Source organism: Ixodes scapularis, unplaced genomic scaffold, assembly GCF_016920785.2.
Source record: "Ixodes scapularis isolate PalLabHiFi unplaced genomic scaffold, ASM1692078v2 PGA_scaffold4__175_contigs__length_147842914, whole genome shotgun sequence".
Taxonomy (NCBI): domain Eukaryota; kingdom Metazoa; phylum Arthropoda; class Arachnida; order Ixodida; family Ixodidae; genus Ixodes; species Ixodes scapularis.
Genome location: NW_024609879.1, coordinates 1,625,140 through 1,642,401, shown reverse-complemented (window position 1 = coordinate 1,642,401; position 17,262 = coordinate 1,625,140). Strand labels below are relative to the sequence as shown.

At 48.5% G+C, this 17,262-nt stretch overlaps 1 protein-coding gene across 1 annotated transcript in view; it reads left to right on the top strand.

The window, feature by feature from the left end:
* LOC8026823 (ryanodine receptor) overlaps positions 1–573 on the top strand; it is a 561,398-nt gene extending 560,825 nt beyond the window's left edge. The window contains exon 128 of the mRNA XM_040217827.3: positions 57–573. Coding sequence (XP_040073761.2) covers positions 57–161 — 105 coding nt within the window. The 3' untranslated portion in view covers positions 162–573. The remainder of the gene's footprint in view (positions 1–56) is intronic.
* Positions 574–17,262: the final 16,689 nt, after the last annotated feature.

Sequence of the window (17,262 nt, the reverse complement as noted above, 5' to 3'; positions counted from 1 at the left end):
TCGGAGCCCTGTGGGCGAACGCTTGGGCCGAGACTGAGGCCACCCTCCCCTTGCAGGAGACGTTCGTGTGGGAGCTGTACCAGAAGCGCTGCTGGGACTTCTTCCCCGTGGGCGACTGCTTCAGGAAGCAGTACGAGGACGAGCTGATGGGCGCCGGTTAACGGGGCACTACAGATCTCCGCGGGAACGCGCTCATTTTCAGTCTTATTGTTCCCATCCCTGTGCTCGGCTCTAGAACCCCGAGAAGTCTTTAGGGTCCCGACAGCCGAACCTCTGTTTTTGTGTTTCTGAGCTTGCAATGCGGTCGTTACCCTTGTTGCGTTGGCAGTGAGTGCTCTCCTGAAATTGGTCAATCCTGTGACACTATCAGCAGCGGACGAGGTAGCTGCATTTTCGCCCTTTAAATCTAACTAACACGAATGACAAGACATATTGCTCCTGTGTTTCGATGAACAAACTCCAAAGGACGACAACACTTCAAGAGTGTAGGTTTGTTGCGGTGCAGCGTTTGCGTGTTTGTTGGCATTTTTTGTATTTATTTGCAATAAACTTTCCTCGGTTCGAACATCAATACTTGCAGGAGTGGCTGTGTCTACTTTATTCGTGCTCAACGTTTAGAATTGCAAGAAAACTATCTTCCGTTTCTAATGGCATGCGAGTGATTCAGTGACTCAAACAGAGAACACCGTCCTGAAGTATGGATACAAGCAGAATTTCTAACGGCTGAAACGCCAGGCCCCTTGCACCGCGGCTTGTGTCGTTTCTGGAACGGGCTTCAGCTGCTTACTGCCCTTTCTCCTCCCGGAGAAACCTTTCCGAGAGAAGAAGCCGCCCGGAAAGGTTTTGCCTTTCCGAGTGACGGAGAATTCTGAAGTGTTTAAAGGGCCCGTTACACACTTGCAACCGACTTCGACCGAGTGAGTTAAAACTTAAAACTTCTTGAAACCTCTTACGACTACTTACGACGGCAGTTGCTATGGCAACCACTGCGTTTTGCTAAGACCAGCTAAGACATGCTATTCACTGTTCACACCGTACGTACCGTAGAATACCGCACATCCGCCCATTCCACATTAAGCGCCCATATCCAAAATTTTAAGATGTGAAAAAATATGCACTGCACATTTATATGTAAAATTGATGACCGGACAAGGGCCTATCCCCCAGTTTTTCGCGTTTATCTCTAAATTTTGAATGGGCGCTTGCCCGGTCTTTTACGGTAGTCGCGCAAGTCAAAAGTAATAGCAGAACACTAAAGAAACCTCGGCTTCAGGCACTAGCAATCGACATAGGCAACCCTGAATGATGCGACGGTGCTCGCAACGAATCCGCGTCACATGAACGAATGACACTTTTGCAAAAAGAGGTCATTTTAACGAATCGACAATATAGCGAATGACGTTTCAGCGATTATTGGTCATCTCAGCAGTTGACATTTTAGCAAACAATGTTTTAGCAAATATGCATGTTTCGCTTGTTTCCTGTTTGTTTTTACCGACGTCAGAAATGCTCGTCAGGCTTTTCCTTTTGGGAGTGTCTACATCCACGCGCGGGGATGTAGCCACGTCGGGAGGAGATAAGGCTCCATCCACGCTACGTCACTTCCGGCGCACTACGATCAACTTCCGGTCTAGCCTCCCATTGTTTTTCCCGGTTTTTCGGGTTTTTCCATCTGCTCGGCGGCCATTGCACCTTGCGTTCCTGCCGTGCGCGGACTACTGTCTACTGTGCTTGCCTGGTCTTCCGCAAGCGGGTCTGACTTTCTCTGAAGCGTTTTTTTTTATTATTTTTTTCTGTTTTCTCGGGCAAGGCGTTTGGCCGTTTGAGTATTAGCACGGTCGCGCTCCTGATGTGCCTCACGTTTTGGTTGCCGGGGATTCGACGGTGAAATACTTGTCCTAGTATTTCCCATCGAATAACCGGGTGGCTGTCGAAGTGCGGGCGTTTAGTGGCATTAGGATCGAGGCTTTTTTTTCCAACGTGTCTGACGCCCTGCTCGATTTTGGCACAAACAACACCAGCGTTTTTGCCAGTGTGTACGTTGACAAGTATCGTCGGCTGGCCGCGCAGATCTTGGAACGCAATCGACGATGCAGATCGCCTTTTCTTCCGTCCTTCCGAGGCGGGAGAACAGGTTCTCTTCGATGGAGTGTCATCGTAGTCAGAGTGCCGAGATCCAGGCGCTGAATGATCGGCACAGAGACGTGAAGTGGCCCCTGCAGGACTTCTGCCGCAAGAAGGGCTTCGTGTTCATCGGTGATCTCATGGACGAGTGGCATCTGTGCATTGTCTACTGTTTTATTTGTCATGGAATAAACTGTTTCTGGAATCTTTTACTCAGTTTTCTCGATTGAATGCTCTCAGTATGTTTGTTATTAATGGGACTTTCCTCACAACATTTGTGTGATTGCGGGCGTGCGCGCAAGTCAAGAACGTACGGAGCGGTGGGCACGTACTTGTCCCCTTCGATACCCATAAGCTCACATTAAAACGCTTCGATCAAAGCCAACCACACACACGACGAAGCCTCTCCGCCTCGCCTCAGCAGCGATGCACACATGGGCGAAGGCCCCGGAGGCCGGACCCGCACCGCCCGCACGCATAGATGGCACGCACGCCGACCACACGTGTGTGTGACTCCTGGATAACATAACTATAAAGATATATATTGGTACTATTTTTGTGATGCATGATATTTGCTATTAGTCTTAGAAAACAGTAAACAATTGATGAATTCTCTAAAAAATTTTAAGGTCACGTGACATATTAACTTTAAAACAACAATGAAATGTAACCTCTTTATTTTTAAATCCTATATTTACTTATAAGAAAGCATAATATGTACATAAAAACAAATTATTTTCTTATATAATAAGCCACGTGACCTTTTGCGTGGATGGAGCCTTATCTCCTCCCGACTTGGCTACGTCCCCGCGCGTGGATGTAGCCTCGGCCTTTTGAAATACCAAAAATCGGGAGTTCGTTGTGGTGCCGTCTCCTGGATTTGTATCCTCCAACGGAAAACAGGCGACACCGCTCAAAACCGGTCCGCCGCAACGCCTGCGCTGGCTCCTTTCCTCCTCGCTTTGGGTCGCCATGGCAACAGCACGGAGTGGTGAAAGGAAGTGGACTCTCAGGTCTCCGTAATTTTTGACGTCAAGGCACCGGCGCCGATCGCGCGGGAACTTCGAATTCGGCATTTGGAAATTGTTTTTTTACTTCACGAATACTGAATTCCCAAATCTCAAATTTTGAGGGTAATGTCCCGGCATCGTTTTCAATCGTTTCGGATAATAAAAAAAAATATGATTTTGATGTGTCAGTGTCCCTTTAACTAGAGAGGTACGGCCACGGTTCAGTGCGCGGCTCGCATGCGCGAGCGGCTCCCTCCTTCAGTGCTTCTTCACTGCAACCGAGGCCATTTTAGGTACTTGTTCGGCGTGTAGATGCATGATTACTTCTTCCGCAAGTTCGTTTCCTTTACTCACGCCGGTAAAGAGTTTTCCAGAAAACAGACGTCGGGTGGACTAAATGCAGTGTACACCGAATCTGAAGATCACTCGAACCCGCCTTGCGATCGTGGGAACTTTTGGGGTGGTGGCCTGAACAGAGTGCCAAGGCCGTACCGCTAGACGTTTAGGGACGTTACGCTACTAATCAGTTTGGAAATTTGTGAGAATGCAGCCAAAGATGTGGTGTTTAGAGCATGTTCAACAATTGTCATTCTGTTCAACGGTTTTTATTCCTGAACACATTGTATGTTGTTCTTGGGTCTTCTTGCTTCGGTAGCAGGAACCCTTGATGAAGAAACCTCCTGCACTGAATGGGATAAAAAAAAAATTATACACCGGTTTGACACTCAAACAGCTATGCATATTTTCTGTGCAAATAAAGATCAGTTCCAGCACACATTTTTTTTTTTTTTTTTTTGCAATGTCGCATTTCGGGTGGGTTCAAACAAACGTGGTACGTTCAAAAACGCCATGAAATAAACCCAATACATCAGTGGTTCTGGAAAGTCTACTCTGTAGCTTTGTGAGCAATGCTATAAACCGCTTAATTTCTTAGTCTTTAAAAGGTGACCGAGGAAGGAATTTAAAATGCTGCTCCACCCACCCGTACAACCTTTTCTGCTGTTCTGTACGATTTGCGATTGCGATTTCTTGAACACTCAAGGTTGTGACTCGTGAGGCACCTTTTGCAGTTACTGGTACGCGGTCGTAAGTTTATTGGAAGGGTACGAAAAACGAAACGAGCGAGTTCTCGGCTGTCACCGAACGACAAGCTCACGACGGGGGCAGCGTACCGGGTCGTTCGGAGTGGGCAAGCTAAAAGCGCGATCACTATGATTAACTGCATTAAAATTATGAAATGTTACTAAAAAAATCACTACAGAACAAAAAAGAACTTGCCTGTTCCGTGAGTAGTTAGCCCTTATCGATGCGGGGACCACGTATGCTTCGACGAAGAAGTTGTAGCTTCTTTCCATGCACCGGATTGTTGTGCCTGACCGGCTACTGTAGAACTGCTCCACCTCTCTGTCACTTATATGTGGCAGTATCGATAGATCATTAGACCAACAGGTGATCGGGAAAGCACTCGCACAAGCCATAGCTCAAAACGCTACGGCGGCTACGCTGCACGCCGACCGGTCGAACCAAGGAGGTTATAATGGGCAGGAGGTGGCGTCCCTATCCCCAATGCATGGAGCGAAGTGTAACGGAAGTAGGCGTGGCCACGAGCCGCAACGAGCATTTCTTGACCAATGGGAAGCCTAGTGAGTGGGCGCCGCCATTAATTTCGGTGCAAACAACCGCGTTGCCATGACATTTCCGTGGCAACGCGATTGTGTGCACCGAAAGTAATGGCGGCACCCACTGTTATTTGAAACAGCGCTTAACGGGAGACTTTTAAACCGGTATTACTATAAACGAACGCCTGGTTGCCCAGCAGAAAGTAAACGACTAGAATTGAGACGCTCTAGACGACGCACCGTAAAGGACTTGGCGGTGCGCAACGCATTTTTTAATAAACAGCAGGAGCAGATCGCACGAGCGCGCATGCAAGCCAGGAGCGCACAGAACAACGGGCTCGCGCTTCCAGTTCTGACTTCGCTTGCACATAATGTGGAGCTAAGTATAAACACTCACGCTGCAAAGCATTTGCATCGTGGACGCCCACGGCGGACGCCGACCGCATCGAAAGCTAGCCTCGTGAAGCAGACGCCGGAGCAGATTAGAAAGCAGACGAACTGCCGTGGCGCTACCCCGCGGCCTCGGAACGGGTGCGCAAGGCAGTCTGGGATTAAACGCCTCTTCCGGCTTCACTCAGACTGACGTCATGCCGGGTCCTGTCTGTTTAAACGGTTTAAACGTCCTTGGGTCGAACCCTGCGTAATGGCGGCGATCACCCAATGTTGCTAGATGTTTTACTATTCCCGCAGAGCCGTATATGTAGAGAGTTTGGTCAATGGGAGGCGCGGGCAGAGCCAGGGCGTGCGGCAGACTCGGAAAGAGGGCTTGGCATGCTCTCTTGACCAACCAGAAGCCGAAAAGAATCCCCTAGCGGTGGTAGCGAGAAACAATTCTGAGCCGATCGACCATCGAAGGTCTATGTTCGTATATGGTTTTAATAAGTGCGTAAGAGTGAAGTGTAGTAACTCTTTGTGGTTAAAAATAGGGTGCACGTGTTGTTTCATGATGATCATGCAGAAAGATGTAAGAAACGAATGCGCCGCTGAACTCTGTTTTGCGCGGACAGAGTGTGACCGCTCTGACGGCAGATTCCCGGCGCTCGGCGTTTGGCGTAAGGATTATGTCGATCGTTCCGCTAGTCGCACTCTTCCCCCATCATTTTGGATGAGCGTGATTGAAACATCACGTGTACCATTTTTTCAGCCATCGAGAGTTACTCCAATGCAGTTATCAGGTTTGTTTCTCGTGACCACCGCCAGGGTATTATTTCCGGCTTCTGGTTGGTCACATTCGAATTTCTGAAGACGCCCTGGAACACGCCCAGCCCGCTTTCGGCCAATGGAACGAATGGCCAAACTCTCTACATATACGGCTCTGTATTCCCGCTAAATGTTCTTCAGTGTTGCCAAAATTCCGAAAGCGGTTTCTCAGAAATATTGGAATCGCGCGGGGGCTGGCCAAGCAACGCTCGGTCACTGAATTCTAGAAGATTCGCGTTTATTCTTAAGCGTGTTTCACATGCAGCGATTTTGGCCCTAGAGCGGCGCGATTTCTGCCGTCGCGGCGCTCGTGCCGCAGAATTGCTGGTGCTGGCCAGAGCGCCGCGACGGCAGAAATCGCGCCGCTCTAGGGCCAAAATCGCTGCATGTGAAACACTCGGGATGTAACCTTTATTGTTTCGTCCTGCATGTTCTCTAATGTGCCTGTTCATTCTCGCCCCGAACCTTCTGGGCCGAATTTTAACGCAAAAGCGTTCAGGAGCTCGCGTCGCAGAAAAGCCGGCGTCGGTGCGTGACGGGATTGCTCGATAGAGTCATGACGTCACAGCCACATGACCTCGCGGGAATTTCAAATCCACAACGCTCATGCGGAGTAGGCTGGTGAACTGGGCCAGTTGGTTTTGGACGTTAGACATGATGGTGAAGGTAGCTCAGAAGACGCGGACTACGAAGAAAAACAAACATTACAGGATGTCGCGTTTGTTCTTCGTAGGCCTCGTTTTCTGAGCTGTTTTCCCCATCACGGTCACGCGAAACGTGACGTCGCTCTTGGGATGAAAGTGATTAAAAAGTGAAAGCCGTTTACCATGTAACGCCGAATTCGAGCGCAGCTCTTGAGGAGGAGGAGGGAAGGGTACTGGGGGGGGGTCACGTGACTTTGGGGGTCACGTGACGATGACGATGCGGATACCGATGACGTCATCAGTGATGATGACGATGCGGATGCCGGTGACGTCGTAAGTGACGTCACTGATGACGTCATCAGCGATGATGACGATGCGGATGCCGGTGACGTCATCAGTGACGTCATCGCATCGTCATCAGTGATGATGACGATGCAGATGACGGTGACGTCATCAGTGACGATGACATCGGGGGGTCACGTGACCTCGGGGGAGGGGTTCACGTGACCCTGAGGGGGGTCACGTGACCTCGGGGTGGTCACGTGACCTCGGGGGAGGGGTTCACGTGACCCTGAGGGGGTCACGTGACCTCGGGGTGGTCACGTGACCTCGGGGGGTCACATGACCTCGGGAGGGGGGTCACGTGATTTGGGGAGTCACGTGATCTTGGGGGTCACGTGACCTCGGGAGGGGGAGGTCACGTGATTTGGGGAGTCACGTGATCTTGGGGGTCACGTGACCGTGGGGTGACTTTGGGGGTCTCGTGACTTTGGGATGACCTTGGTGGTCACGGGACCGTGCGGTGGCCTTGGGGTCACGTGACCCCAAGGCCACCGCACCGGACAGGAACAAATACCAACATACAGACGACGGAACCTCTCAAGGTGATTCGTTCATCGCTGTTGCTTACTATGGTGATCGCCATTTTGAACCCTTTCAAAGCTTTGAAGCAACGTCAGTGCTTGGAGGCATTGAAGAATGATTTTACTGCCTTGAAACACGCAAGAAGAGCAACATAATTGTAAGAGATCTGGGGAAATGAGCCTGAGTGATAAGTTTATTGCGTGCACAGAGCCAAAGACGCTCAGATTGGCCGAGGAACGCTTTCGGTACGATGGTGCTCCATAGCGATCTTGGTGCAACTGGTTTTAACGACCCTTTCAAAGCTTCGAGGGTTTGAAAGGGTCCAAAATGGCGATCACCACGGCAACCGACAGCGATGAGCCAATCACCTTAAAAGGTTTTGTCTTCTGTATGTTGGTATTTGTTTGTGTCCGACTAGCAGGTGGGAAGGCAATGGCGCTACTTTCCCAGATCCAGTGACTTTAGTGTGGCCCGCCGCGACACCGCTCCCCCCCCCCCCCCCCCCCCATCCACTCTCGTGGCCCGCCACGACACCCCCCTGAGCGCTGCACCCGGGTCGGTCTGCCCCCCCCTCCCCCGCGAGAAATTTCTGAAGCGGATTCTTCAACCCGAGGACATGCACCACGTTTTTGGCGCCCGTAAGCAAGCTGAAGACTTGGAGAAAATTAAGCTCACGAACATCCACGACAAGAAATTATCACAACTTATACCCAAGCCCTCCACCAGACCAACTTCGACTTGCGTCTATAATCTGTCGTCTAAACAACTCTCGGGCGGTCATGTAAGCCCTCTGTCAAAAGGACTAGATTTCGCTTTGGCCCCGCGCGTTCTCCCCAGACGAGACATTATCGTGGAAATAGAAGAGAAGCTGTGTCATCTCCATGATAGAGGCTGTGCAAAATGGGAGTGTCTACATCCACGCGCGGGGATGTAGCCACGTCGGGAGGAGATAAGGCTCCAACCGCTCCATCCACGCAATACGTCACTTCCGGTGCACTACGATCAACTTCCGGTCTAGCCTCCCATTGTTTTTCCATTTGCTTGGCGGCCATTGCACCTTGCGTTCCTGCTGTGTGCGGACTACTGTCTACTGTGCCTGCCTGGTCTTCCGCAAGCGGTTTTGACTTTCTCTGAAGCGTTTTTATTTTCTTTCTGTTTTATCGGACAAGGAGTTTGGCCGTTTGAGTATTAGCACGGTCGCGCTTCTGATCTGCCTCAAGTTTTGGTTGCCGGGGGTTCAACGGTGAAATACTTGTCCTAGTATTTCCCATCGAATAATCAGGAGGCTGTCGAAGTGCGGGCGTTTAGTGTGGCATTAGGATCGAGGCTTTGTTTTCCAAGGTGTCTGACGCCCTGCTCGATTTTGGCACAAACAACACCAGCGTTTGTGCCAGCGCATACGTTGACAAGTATCGTCGGCTGGCCGCTCGGATCTTGGGACGCAATCGTCGATGCAGATCGCCTTTTCTTCCGTCGATCCTTCCTAGGCGGGGGAACAGGTTCTCTTCGATGGAGTGTCAGCGTAGTCAGAGTGCCGAGATCCAGGCATTGAATGATCGGCACAGAGACGTGAACTGGCTCCTGCAGGAGTTCTGCCGCAAGCAGGGCTTCGTGTTCATCGGTGATCTTGTGGACGAGTGGCACCTGCGCATCGGCTACTGTCTTATTTGTCATGGAATAAACTGTTTCTGGAATCTTTTACCCAGTTTTCTCGATTGAATGCTCTAAGTATGTTTGTTATTAATGGGACTAGTGCATGTTTTCCCTTTTCTCACAATCTTTGCGTGATTGCAAGCGTGCGCGCAAGTCAAGAACGTACGAAGCGGTGGGCACGTACTTGTCCCCTTCGATACACATAAGCTCACATTAAAAGGCTTCGAACCAAGCCAACCACACACACGACGAAGCCTCTCCGCCTCGCCTCAGAGTCAGCAGCGATGCGCACATGGGCGAAGACCCCGGAGGCCGCACCCGCAACGCCCGCACGCACGGATGGCACGCACGCCGCCCACACGTGTGTGTGACTCCTGGACAACATAAAGATATATATTGAACATGATTGTAAACCTGAGACTGGGGCAGAAAAGAGGACACACCAGAAGGTAGAAAAAGATGCATCATATTTGCTATTAGTTTTAGAAGTTAAAAAAACAGTAAACCATTGATGAATTGTCTAAAAATTTGTAAGGTACGTGACATATTAACCTTGAAACAACAATGAAATATAACCTCTTTATTTTTATATCCTATATCTACTTATAAGAAGGTATAATATGTACATAAAAGCAAATTATCTCCTTATATTATAAGTCACGTGACCATTTGCGTGGACGGAGCCTTATCTCCTCCCGACTTGGCTACGTCCCCGCGCGTGGATGTACACTCTAAGAAAAAAGGGAGGAGAAAGGTAGCAAAAGCGACTGTTCCTCCTTGTTGCGGACAAGTTGCCCAGAGGAGGGAGGAACGGCAGTTCAGATGAAAGGAGGAGGGCGAGTTCCTCCTTGTTCAGTTGGCGCAGGGGTAGAACATCGCGCTACTGACCAAGTGGTCAACGGTTCGATCCCCGAAAAAGTGTTTTTTTTTTTTTGTTTTTTTTTTTTGTAAAGTTTTTTTTTTTTGTTCTTTTTGTTTACCAAAACACATATAAACAAACCCAGACCGATGAAAGGAAAATTAAAGTCCTTATTATTCTCCGAGACGTTTTCCTCCTCCAGGCAGACCGGAGAAAGCTTTCGGCCTCCCGACCCATCTTCTTTCGGTTTCGTTTTTCGAGCACATCGCGCACGTTGTTTAATAAATTAATGTTGAGTTGATTGAGCTTCAGCGGCAGCGAAGGCCGCCTGTAATTCCGTCTTCTAGTCCAAACGTGCAGAACATTTCGGTTGCATTGACGTTTTTACCACTAATTTTATCAAACGAGCTAACGAAGCCGCTAGAAACAGCGAAGTTCCGGAGCAGTGCCAGCAGCGCTACATAGACCTTTGTCCGGAAGTGCTCTTTTTAGCCTCGACCGCAAGGAGCAAAAGCGAACAATAATCTCGAACCCAGACGCTCACGGGGAGGGGGGGCTGCGTCGGCCTGTACCGCCGCTTCCCGTTGAAGGCTTCTTCGCTGGTGTGCCGACTGCCGTTTCGCCGGCATCGGTCCTGTTTACCGCGGTATGTGAGTATAGTGCCCGTAATGTGAGAGCCGTGTGTCCATACGCCACTTTGCCGCTGTTGGTTTCCATCTAGCCGAGCCAGAAAACATCTCGCGACGAGTTGATCGCGCCGCGAGTGACGAAGAAGCAAACATGGCGACGGTTTGTGCGATTGCTTTGGTGGCTCCGGTGTTGAGTGTCTTCAACGTCCTCGTGAGAAGATTCCCCTGCCCTTCGAAGTTATCGCAGGCACCACGAGTGGCACGAAAGATGTGGAATCATCGTCTCAACTACAAATAAGCAGGCCTGCACGAGCAACAACGACGCCGAGCAGGCGCTCGGCACAGTTGTGTCGTCAGATGTTCTACAACGCTGAGATATTTTCATTTATCATTTGGAATGGCTTCAAGAGTGGGAAATTAATCTATTTCGCAGATTGTTAACGCCGAGGTGAGTGCCCTCCGTTGCAGTGCCGTTGTCGCGCAAAGTGCAGAGAAAACCGGGTGGCGATGGCGGCGGTGCTCTTTGATCTTGCGCCGTCGGGTTCATGAAGTCCGGAGTAAACGTACCTTCGTGCGTCTGCTGGATCGGTGTTTTGAACTTCCTCAAAACTCTTTCTCACGCGCATTTTCCTTGTGAAGCTTAGTAGCTCATTACACCTCATCGTCGACTGCGCTCATTTGACTACGACGGACGAGCCTGCGTGATGTGAATTTCACTGCCTAGGATCCTTGGTGTGCTGTAACGAGGGCTAATAAAATATCACCGCGAACTTCTGAACAAACGGGTCGAAGTTTCGTCTGCTATCATAACTGATCGCCTGTCACAATATTAATCAGTAGCGTTCCTAGACTCCGCCCCCACAGGCACCGTGCTTCGTTGCCCGATAGTAAGTGTCTCCTGGTACCTCGTAGAATTCCAGCTCCCACTTCAAGTAAGTACCATCCTTTAGAACTGGCAATTAATAGTTTCGAACCCAGACGCTCGCAGTGTGTGTTTGTGTGTGTGTGGGTGTGGGGAGGCGTGCTAACATACTCGGAGCCCTCGTTTACGCCGCTTCGCAGCGGCAGACAAGGCGCCACATTACAAAAGAAAGCTAATCCGAGCTGTCTATGTAACTAGACCCATTCGCTAGTCATTCGATGAAACGTCGTGGTCTCGTTTTCATTCGCTAAAACGGCGTTCGATCAAGTGAACGCCTCCCACTTATTTCGGCTCGGCAGAGCCGCGCTGCCGCAGAAAGGCAAGCAGATCGCGAAAATCGGTCTCAAACGTGCCGCGAATGTAATGTCGTATGCAAGAAGCCAACAATCAAGCATTTGAAAGCTACAAGAAAGCGGTAGCGAAATATTTACTACGCAATGAACCCGGACTGCAACGCGGATGTCAAGGGTCAGCAGACACCGAGAACATTTAAGACAAGAAAGGTTTTCTCTTGTTTTCTTGATCGAGATGGGTTCTCGAATGTTCACGACATTTTATCTGTTGAAGAACGGGTCCCGGAGGCTTCTGGTGAAGACATCGTTCACGATGTGCCGGTGCATTCGGGCAGCCTGCCGCATCCACCTCCCCAAAGCAACATGGCAACGCCGCCAACGCAGCCCCCCCCCTCCTGCCTGCCAGTTCTCTCCGCGTGGTGGCGCGAGCGTAGATAAACATGGCGGCGCCCTGGAATTGGCGCGGACACTGGTCTATACACTGGGTAAGACGGCCGTCTCCAATTTGCGGGACACATGCGGAACTACAGCCTGCTACAGCAGCGAAACCACGAGGAACTGTGTCTACGTTTTCGACGTTATGGAAATCGCGGGAACTGCGTCCAAGGAAGGCAGGTTTTCCTGCCGACTGCCTGGGTGCCTTCCGCGCTGAGTTCGGTTCCGTCGTCCCGTGCCGAGTGCCAACCGGCGTTCAACGTGATTCTTCTGCGTGTCAGCAACATCGTCAACGTGGTTCTGTATTTCTTCGTGTCAGCGACATTGTGATGGCAGTGTTGTGGGTTGTGAACAGAAGACTGGAATTATCGCCGATGTGGCCGTGTGTTCGCGTATCAGTGCTGTAACAACAAGATGAGATGACGTAAACTGTCGGGCATTGATGCCGCTGGTCGGGCCGTTATCGGAGGGGCCGGGGTGTCGCAGGATGACATTCCGCTTTACATTAAAGAGTTTAAAACCACTTGAGGGATTAGGTGCAGTCGATCGACGTGTGGATAGTCATGTTGGAACGCTGGTCTGAACGGTAAGCTCCTATCGTACAGTGGCCAATGTGACTCGGTCCCCGAGAGCGATTGCGCTCTGGGGAAAAGACAACACTACGAAAGTATGACGGAAAGTACGTATATTTATAATGGAAGTTTAGCATAAAAAAAAAAAAGACAGGCAAAATCGAAAAAAAAAAACAAAAAAAAACGCTATCCTTTAATTTACTGTTTAAATATATTGCGGTTCCTGTAGAAACTGCCCTTTAAGTGGCGCGCTGGGATGAGCGCTAGAAGTTTTCGAGCTCGCAACGGCGCAGCTCCGTACACTTAACAGTTGTCGCAAGTCGCGGCTTTGACTGCATTCAAGCTGATCGAAAAGCGATTTCTGTGCCCGTGAAGCATCACTTCCAGCTGAATGGATATCCGCTCTAGAGAGATTAATTCAAGACGGCAGTTGCAGCTTTGCGCGAACAGCACAAATAGAAAAACGAACACCACAATATAAATACTGGCTACGAAGGGCCGTGCGGGAAAACAAACTCATGGCTTGGAACCACATTGGAGCGGCTCGATTTATTGGCTTTCAAATAATTATGGCATGATCGAGCGTCTTCTTTTTAATAGGAGATTCATCCCTTGTGCCATTAAAAATAGCCCCAGATGTATGACATTGCTGGAAAAAAATGAACATGTTCGGAATATTTTTTTTGCTTAGGGAGTCACCGAAAAATTCCGTACGTTCAAAACGACCACTATAAAAGACGGAAACGCAGGGCTCGGTAGTAGTGATCGGGATAGTGTGCTGTTGATTGATACTTGTATGTGCGATGCCTGTGTATGCGTTCAATATATGTTGACCTGATGTTTGTAGTGTGCGCAACGTGTCTACATGTGTTAGAGATTCCGTAGGAAAGGAAACGCAATTGTGGCGTAAGGATATAAAAATATTTTTTTGTAAAAACATGAATTGGGCGGTACCTAGCGCCACCTAGCCTAGCTACGTGCGACTACTCTGCTTGACCCTGCCATCTGGTGGCAAGCGATTTAACATCCTTTTACGCTACTACGCTACGCGGCTACGCCATAATTTCGTGTTACCGTGCTGAGATAAGCCAGGAGGTTGCTTCGGATTTCCTTTTTTTTGAGAGCGGCTTTTGGTTTTGCGGGCGAATATTTTTCACACCTCCGTGATGTGCGGTTGACGCAACGGTTGACGAAGGAATTGTGGCTCGAGGAATAGCAAAGGTAGGACATAAAGTGCGCGAACTGAGTGCCGGTTGTCTCCGTTGAACATCGCAGTGCTGACGATGAGAAGACTGAGTGACTGCATGCTTTCGAAACGTAAGTTTCTTTACCTGCAGGGGTAAAGAAACTTCGGGAATAAATACAGTTCGCGGAAAGCTCGTGTTACGTTTTTATTTCCTGCTCCTCTCGCTTCGTGCAATAGACTTAGTGTTCTCGTTAAGCCTTACCGAGCTCGATTTGCTCGATTCGTGGCCGCCATAATGAGATGCAGTCGACGGAGGAACTTTTCCTCCCCTGCTTAAGGGACGAAAGTTTCTCCCTTTCTGAAGGAACATATGTGTCAAGAGCGTTCCTCCCTTTAGGGAGGACTATACTGACCCTTTTTTCTAAGAGTGTAGCCTCGGCCAATTCAAAAAGAAGGGCCGTAGTGCGTTCGCAATTGCGTTAAAAAAACATGTTTTAGGATTGCCGTAGTTAAATGTTATAGAGATGTCGCCTACAAAGCTTCTAAATTTCCTGATTTTTGACGTCACCGATCAAAAGAAGCGAGGAGGCGAGAGGCGGGAAAATCAAACGCCAAAAATAAAAAGGCGCGCGCGCGCGCGGGAAAATTTTTTTTTCGCGATGCGTTTTTTTTTTTTGCGTGTTTATGACTGCAACTTGCATCGTTTTAGACAATAAAAATAAATACGACCTTTGGGGTGTCAGTGCCCCTTTAAAGACACGGCTCGACACACGGCCACACTACTACAACATATAATCGTTTGCGATGCTTCCGCTTACGGATGATAAGAGCGTTTTCTTGTCTAACCCGTGAAAGTTTTGTAAACAACACGAGGACTCGGTTTTTCTTTTTGAACACTTTAGAACTTGTCTGATACGTACCTTTTTCCGTCTCCGTCAACGTATCAATCCTGCGTACACAAAGGTACGCAGCAATGCGATGGCATATTGATGCGGCGCGCGCAGACTGGGACTCAAAGTGTAAGCAGCACCGTTGTAGGCGGTAAGATGCAGGCGGTTTTGGCGGGACCCCTGCGTAATGGCGGCGGACCTAGTTGCAGTTGCGTGCAACAGGTGGCGCTCTACTCCGAAAGGGGTGAGATTTAATCTTGGAATTCAAAACATATAATTAGATTTATAATGTTGGCTAGGTGGCGCAAGCCACCGCCCGATTCACAGGGTTTAGCCAGATCCATCCATCCATCCATCCATCCGGTCTATAAAAAAAATAAAAAGGTCATCAAATGGATGTAAATCTGTAAATGCAATCGGATATTTCTTGTTGAGCTTGACGAAACTTTCGGGAATTTACGTGCGGAAATCAAGCAGGGCCGTAACCAGGGGGGGGGGGGGGGTGGGGGGGGGGGGGTGGTTAGGGGGTTCTGATCCCCCCCCGAAATTTTTTTCTGGGTACGGCCCTGGTCGGTGCACTGGCAGCCAGCCGATTTTAATCTTCACCCCTGCGCACGCGCAGTGGCGCCGGTCGGCTACCGGGTACCAAACCGGGACCGGTTCTCCGGTTTGCTGTAACTCTCCATTATATACCACCGATGCACATGATTCATAGGCGAAAATAAGACAATAGACATTTTCAACAATGGCCGCCGTTGTCCCCGAAACCCCCTCCCCCCCCCCCCCCCCCCCCCCCTCCGAAATTTTTTTCTGGGTACGGCCCTGAAATCAAGTATATATGACTTGTTCCACAATATGTGTTGCTGCATATTTTTGTGTTACATAGCCATCACAGACTAGAATTTTTGCACCTCTGCTTTCTGACGTAACATTCTTTTATGTCAAAAACAAGATTAGCCAAGTACGTGTGCATAACATATATGTTGTGTTTGTATGTATGTGTGTATGTGTTTGTGCATATGTGTATATGTGTGTATGTATGCATATGTATATATATGTATGTTATGCTATATATGAATATATATATATATATATATATATATATATATATATATATATATATATATATATATATATATATATATATATATATATATATATATATATATATATATATATATATATACGGAAGAAAACGCACCTGAGTCGGTTGTTGGAGTTTTTAAAACATGTTATTGGTAAAGTTGGTCGACGTTTCGGCCTGAGCCAGACCTTTTTCAAGACTGGCACATGAGATGTCAGATTGACGCTCCTTGACCTCTCGTGTGCCAGTCTTGAAAAAGGTCTGTCTCAGGCCGAAACGTCGACCAACTTTACCAATAATATGTTTTAAAAACTCCAACAACCGTCTCAGGTGCGTTTTCTTCCGTGAATACTTTTCGTCATCCTGCGCTTCGTTTTTTCTCTCTCTCTCTCTCTCTCTATATATATATATATATATTGTGTAGAAGCATCTCAGAATATTTTGGATAGTTTTCCCTTTCTTGTGTACAACTTCCCGACTTCTTTTATAGGCAAGTGTTACTCTTGTTTGATGTATTGCTGATAGTTGTCTGTTCATTGTTATGATGAAAGTACCTTGTATTATTATATAATTTCTTGTGTCCTTTTAAATGTCTTTCTCGCCACCGTATGTACCTGAGAAGTGCTCAGGATCAGTCAAGCTGCTTGGACAGCTTTTTTCCTCAGCCCCCACCATGCTTATACATTGTAAATAAAGCTATTATTATTTATTATTATTATTGTTGCTGTAGCCTTTACATCTACAGTTCTGATTCAAGAAGTGTTTCGAATCCCATGTAAACCTTGTTTGTAAAACAGTTTATCTTGTTGCTGGTGGGGAGGAGAAATTCTGTCAAGCGACAAGAGACTTCTTTTTTCCCCTCCCCCTCGCTCTCTCTTGGAGAGAAACAATAAAGTTCAAGTAGAAGATTCCCTTCGAGACATCTTAATTAAAAAGACCCTAAAAAGAGAGATTTTATTTTTTTAACAGTCTGGTTGGGACACGCGTGACAAGAAATAAACTTTAAGCTAAAAAAAAAAAAAAAAAAAAAAGAATAAGAGCAATATTGACGGCGAGAGATTTATTTGAAATTCTGAGCGCGAAGTCCATATGTCACGGGTCATTCCGGAATGACCATCTCGGCCGTGAAGGCGAAGCCGATCCACCTCTCCCCCACGCGCCCGAAATGTCGAGAGAAGAAACAAGTAGGAAGGAAGTGACTGCCGACTAAATCGCGTCTCGCGCCTTCAATATTGCTCTAAGAAACTTTTTTTCGCGTAAAATTATTTTTTGATCACT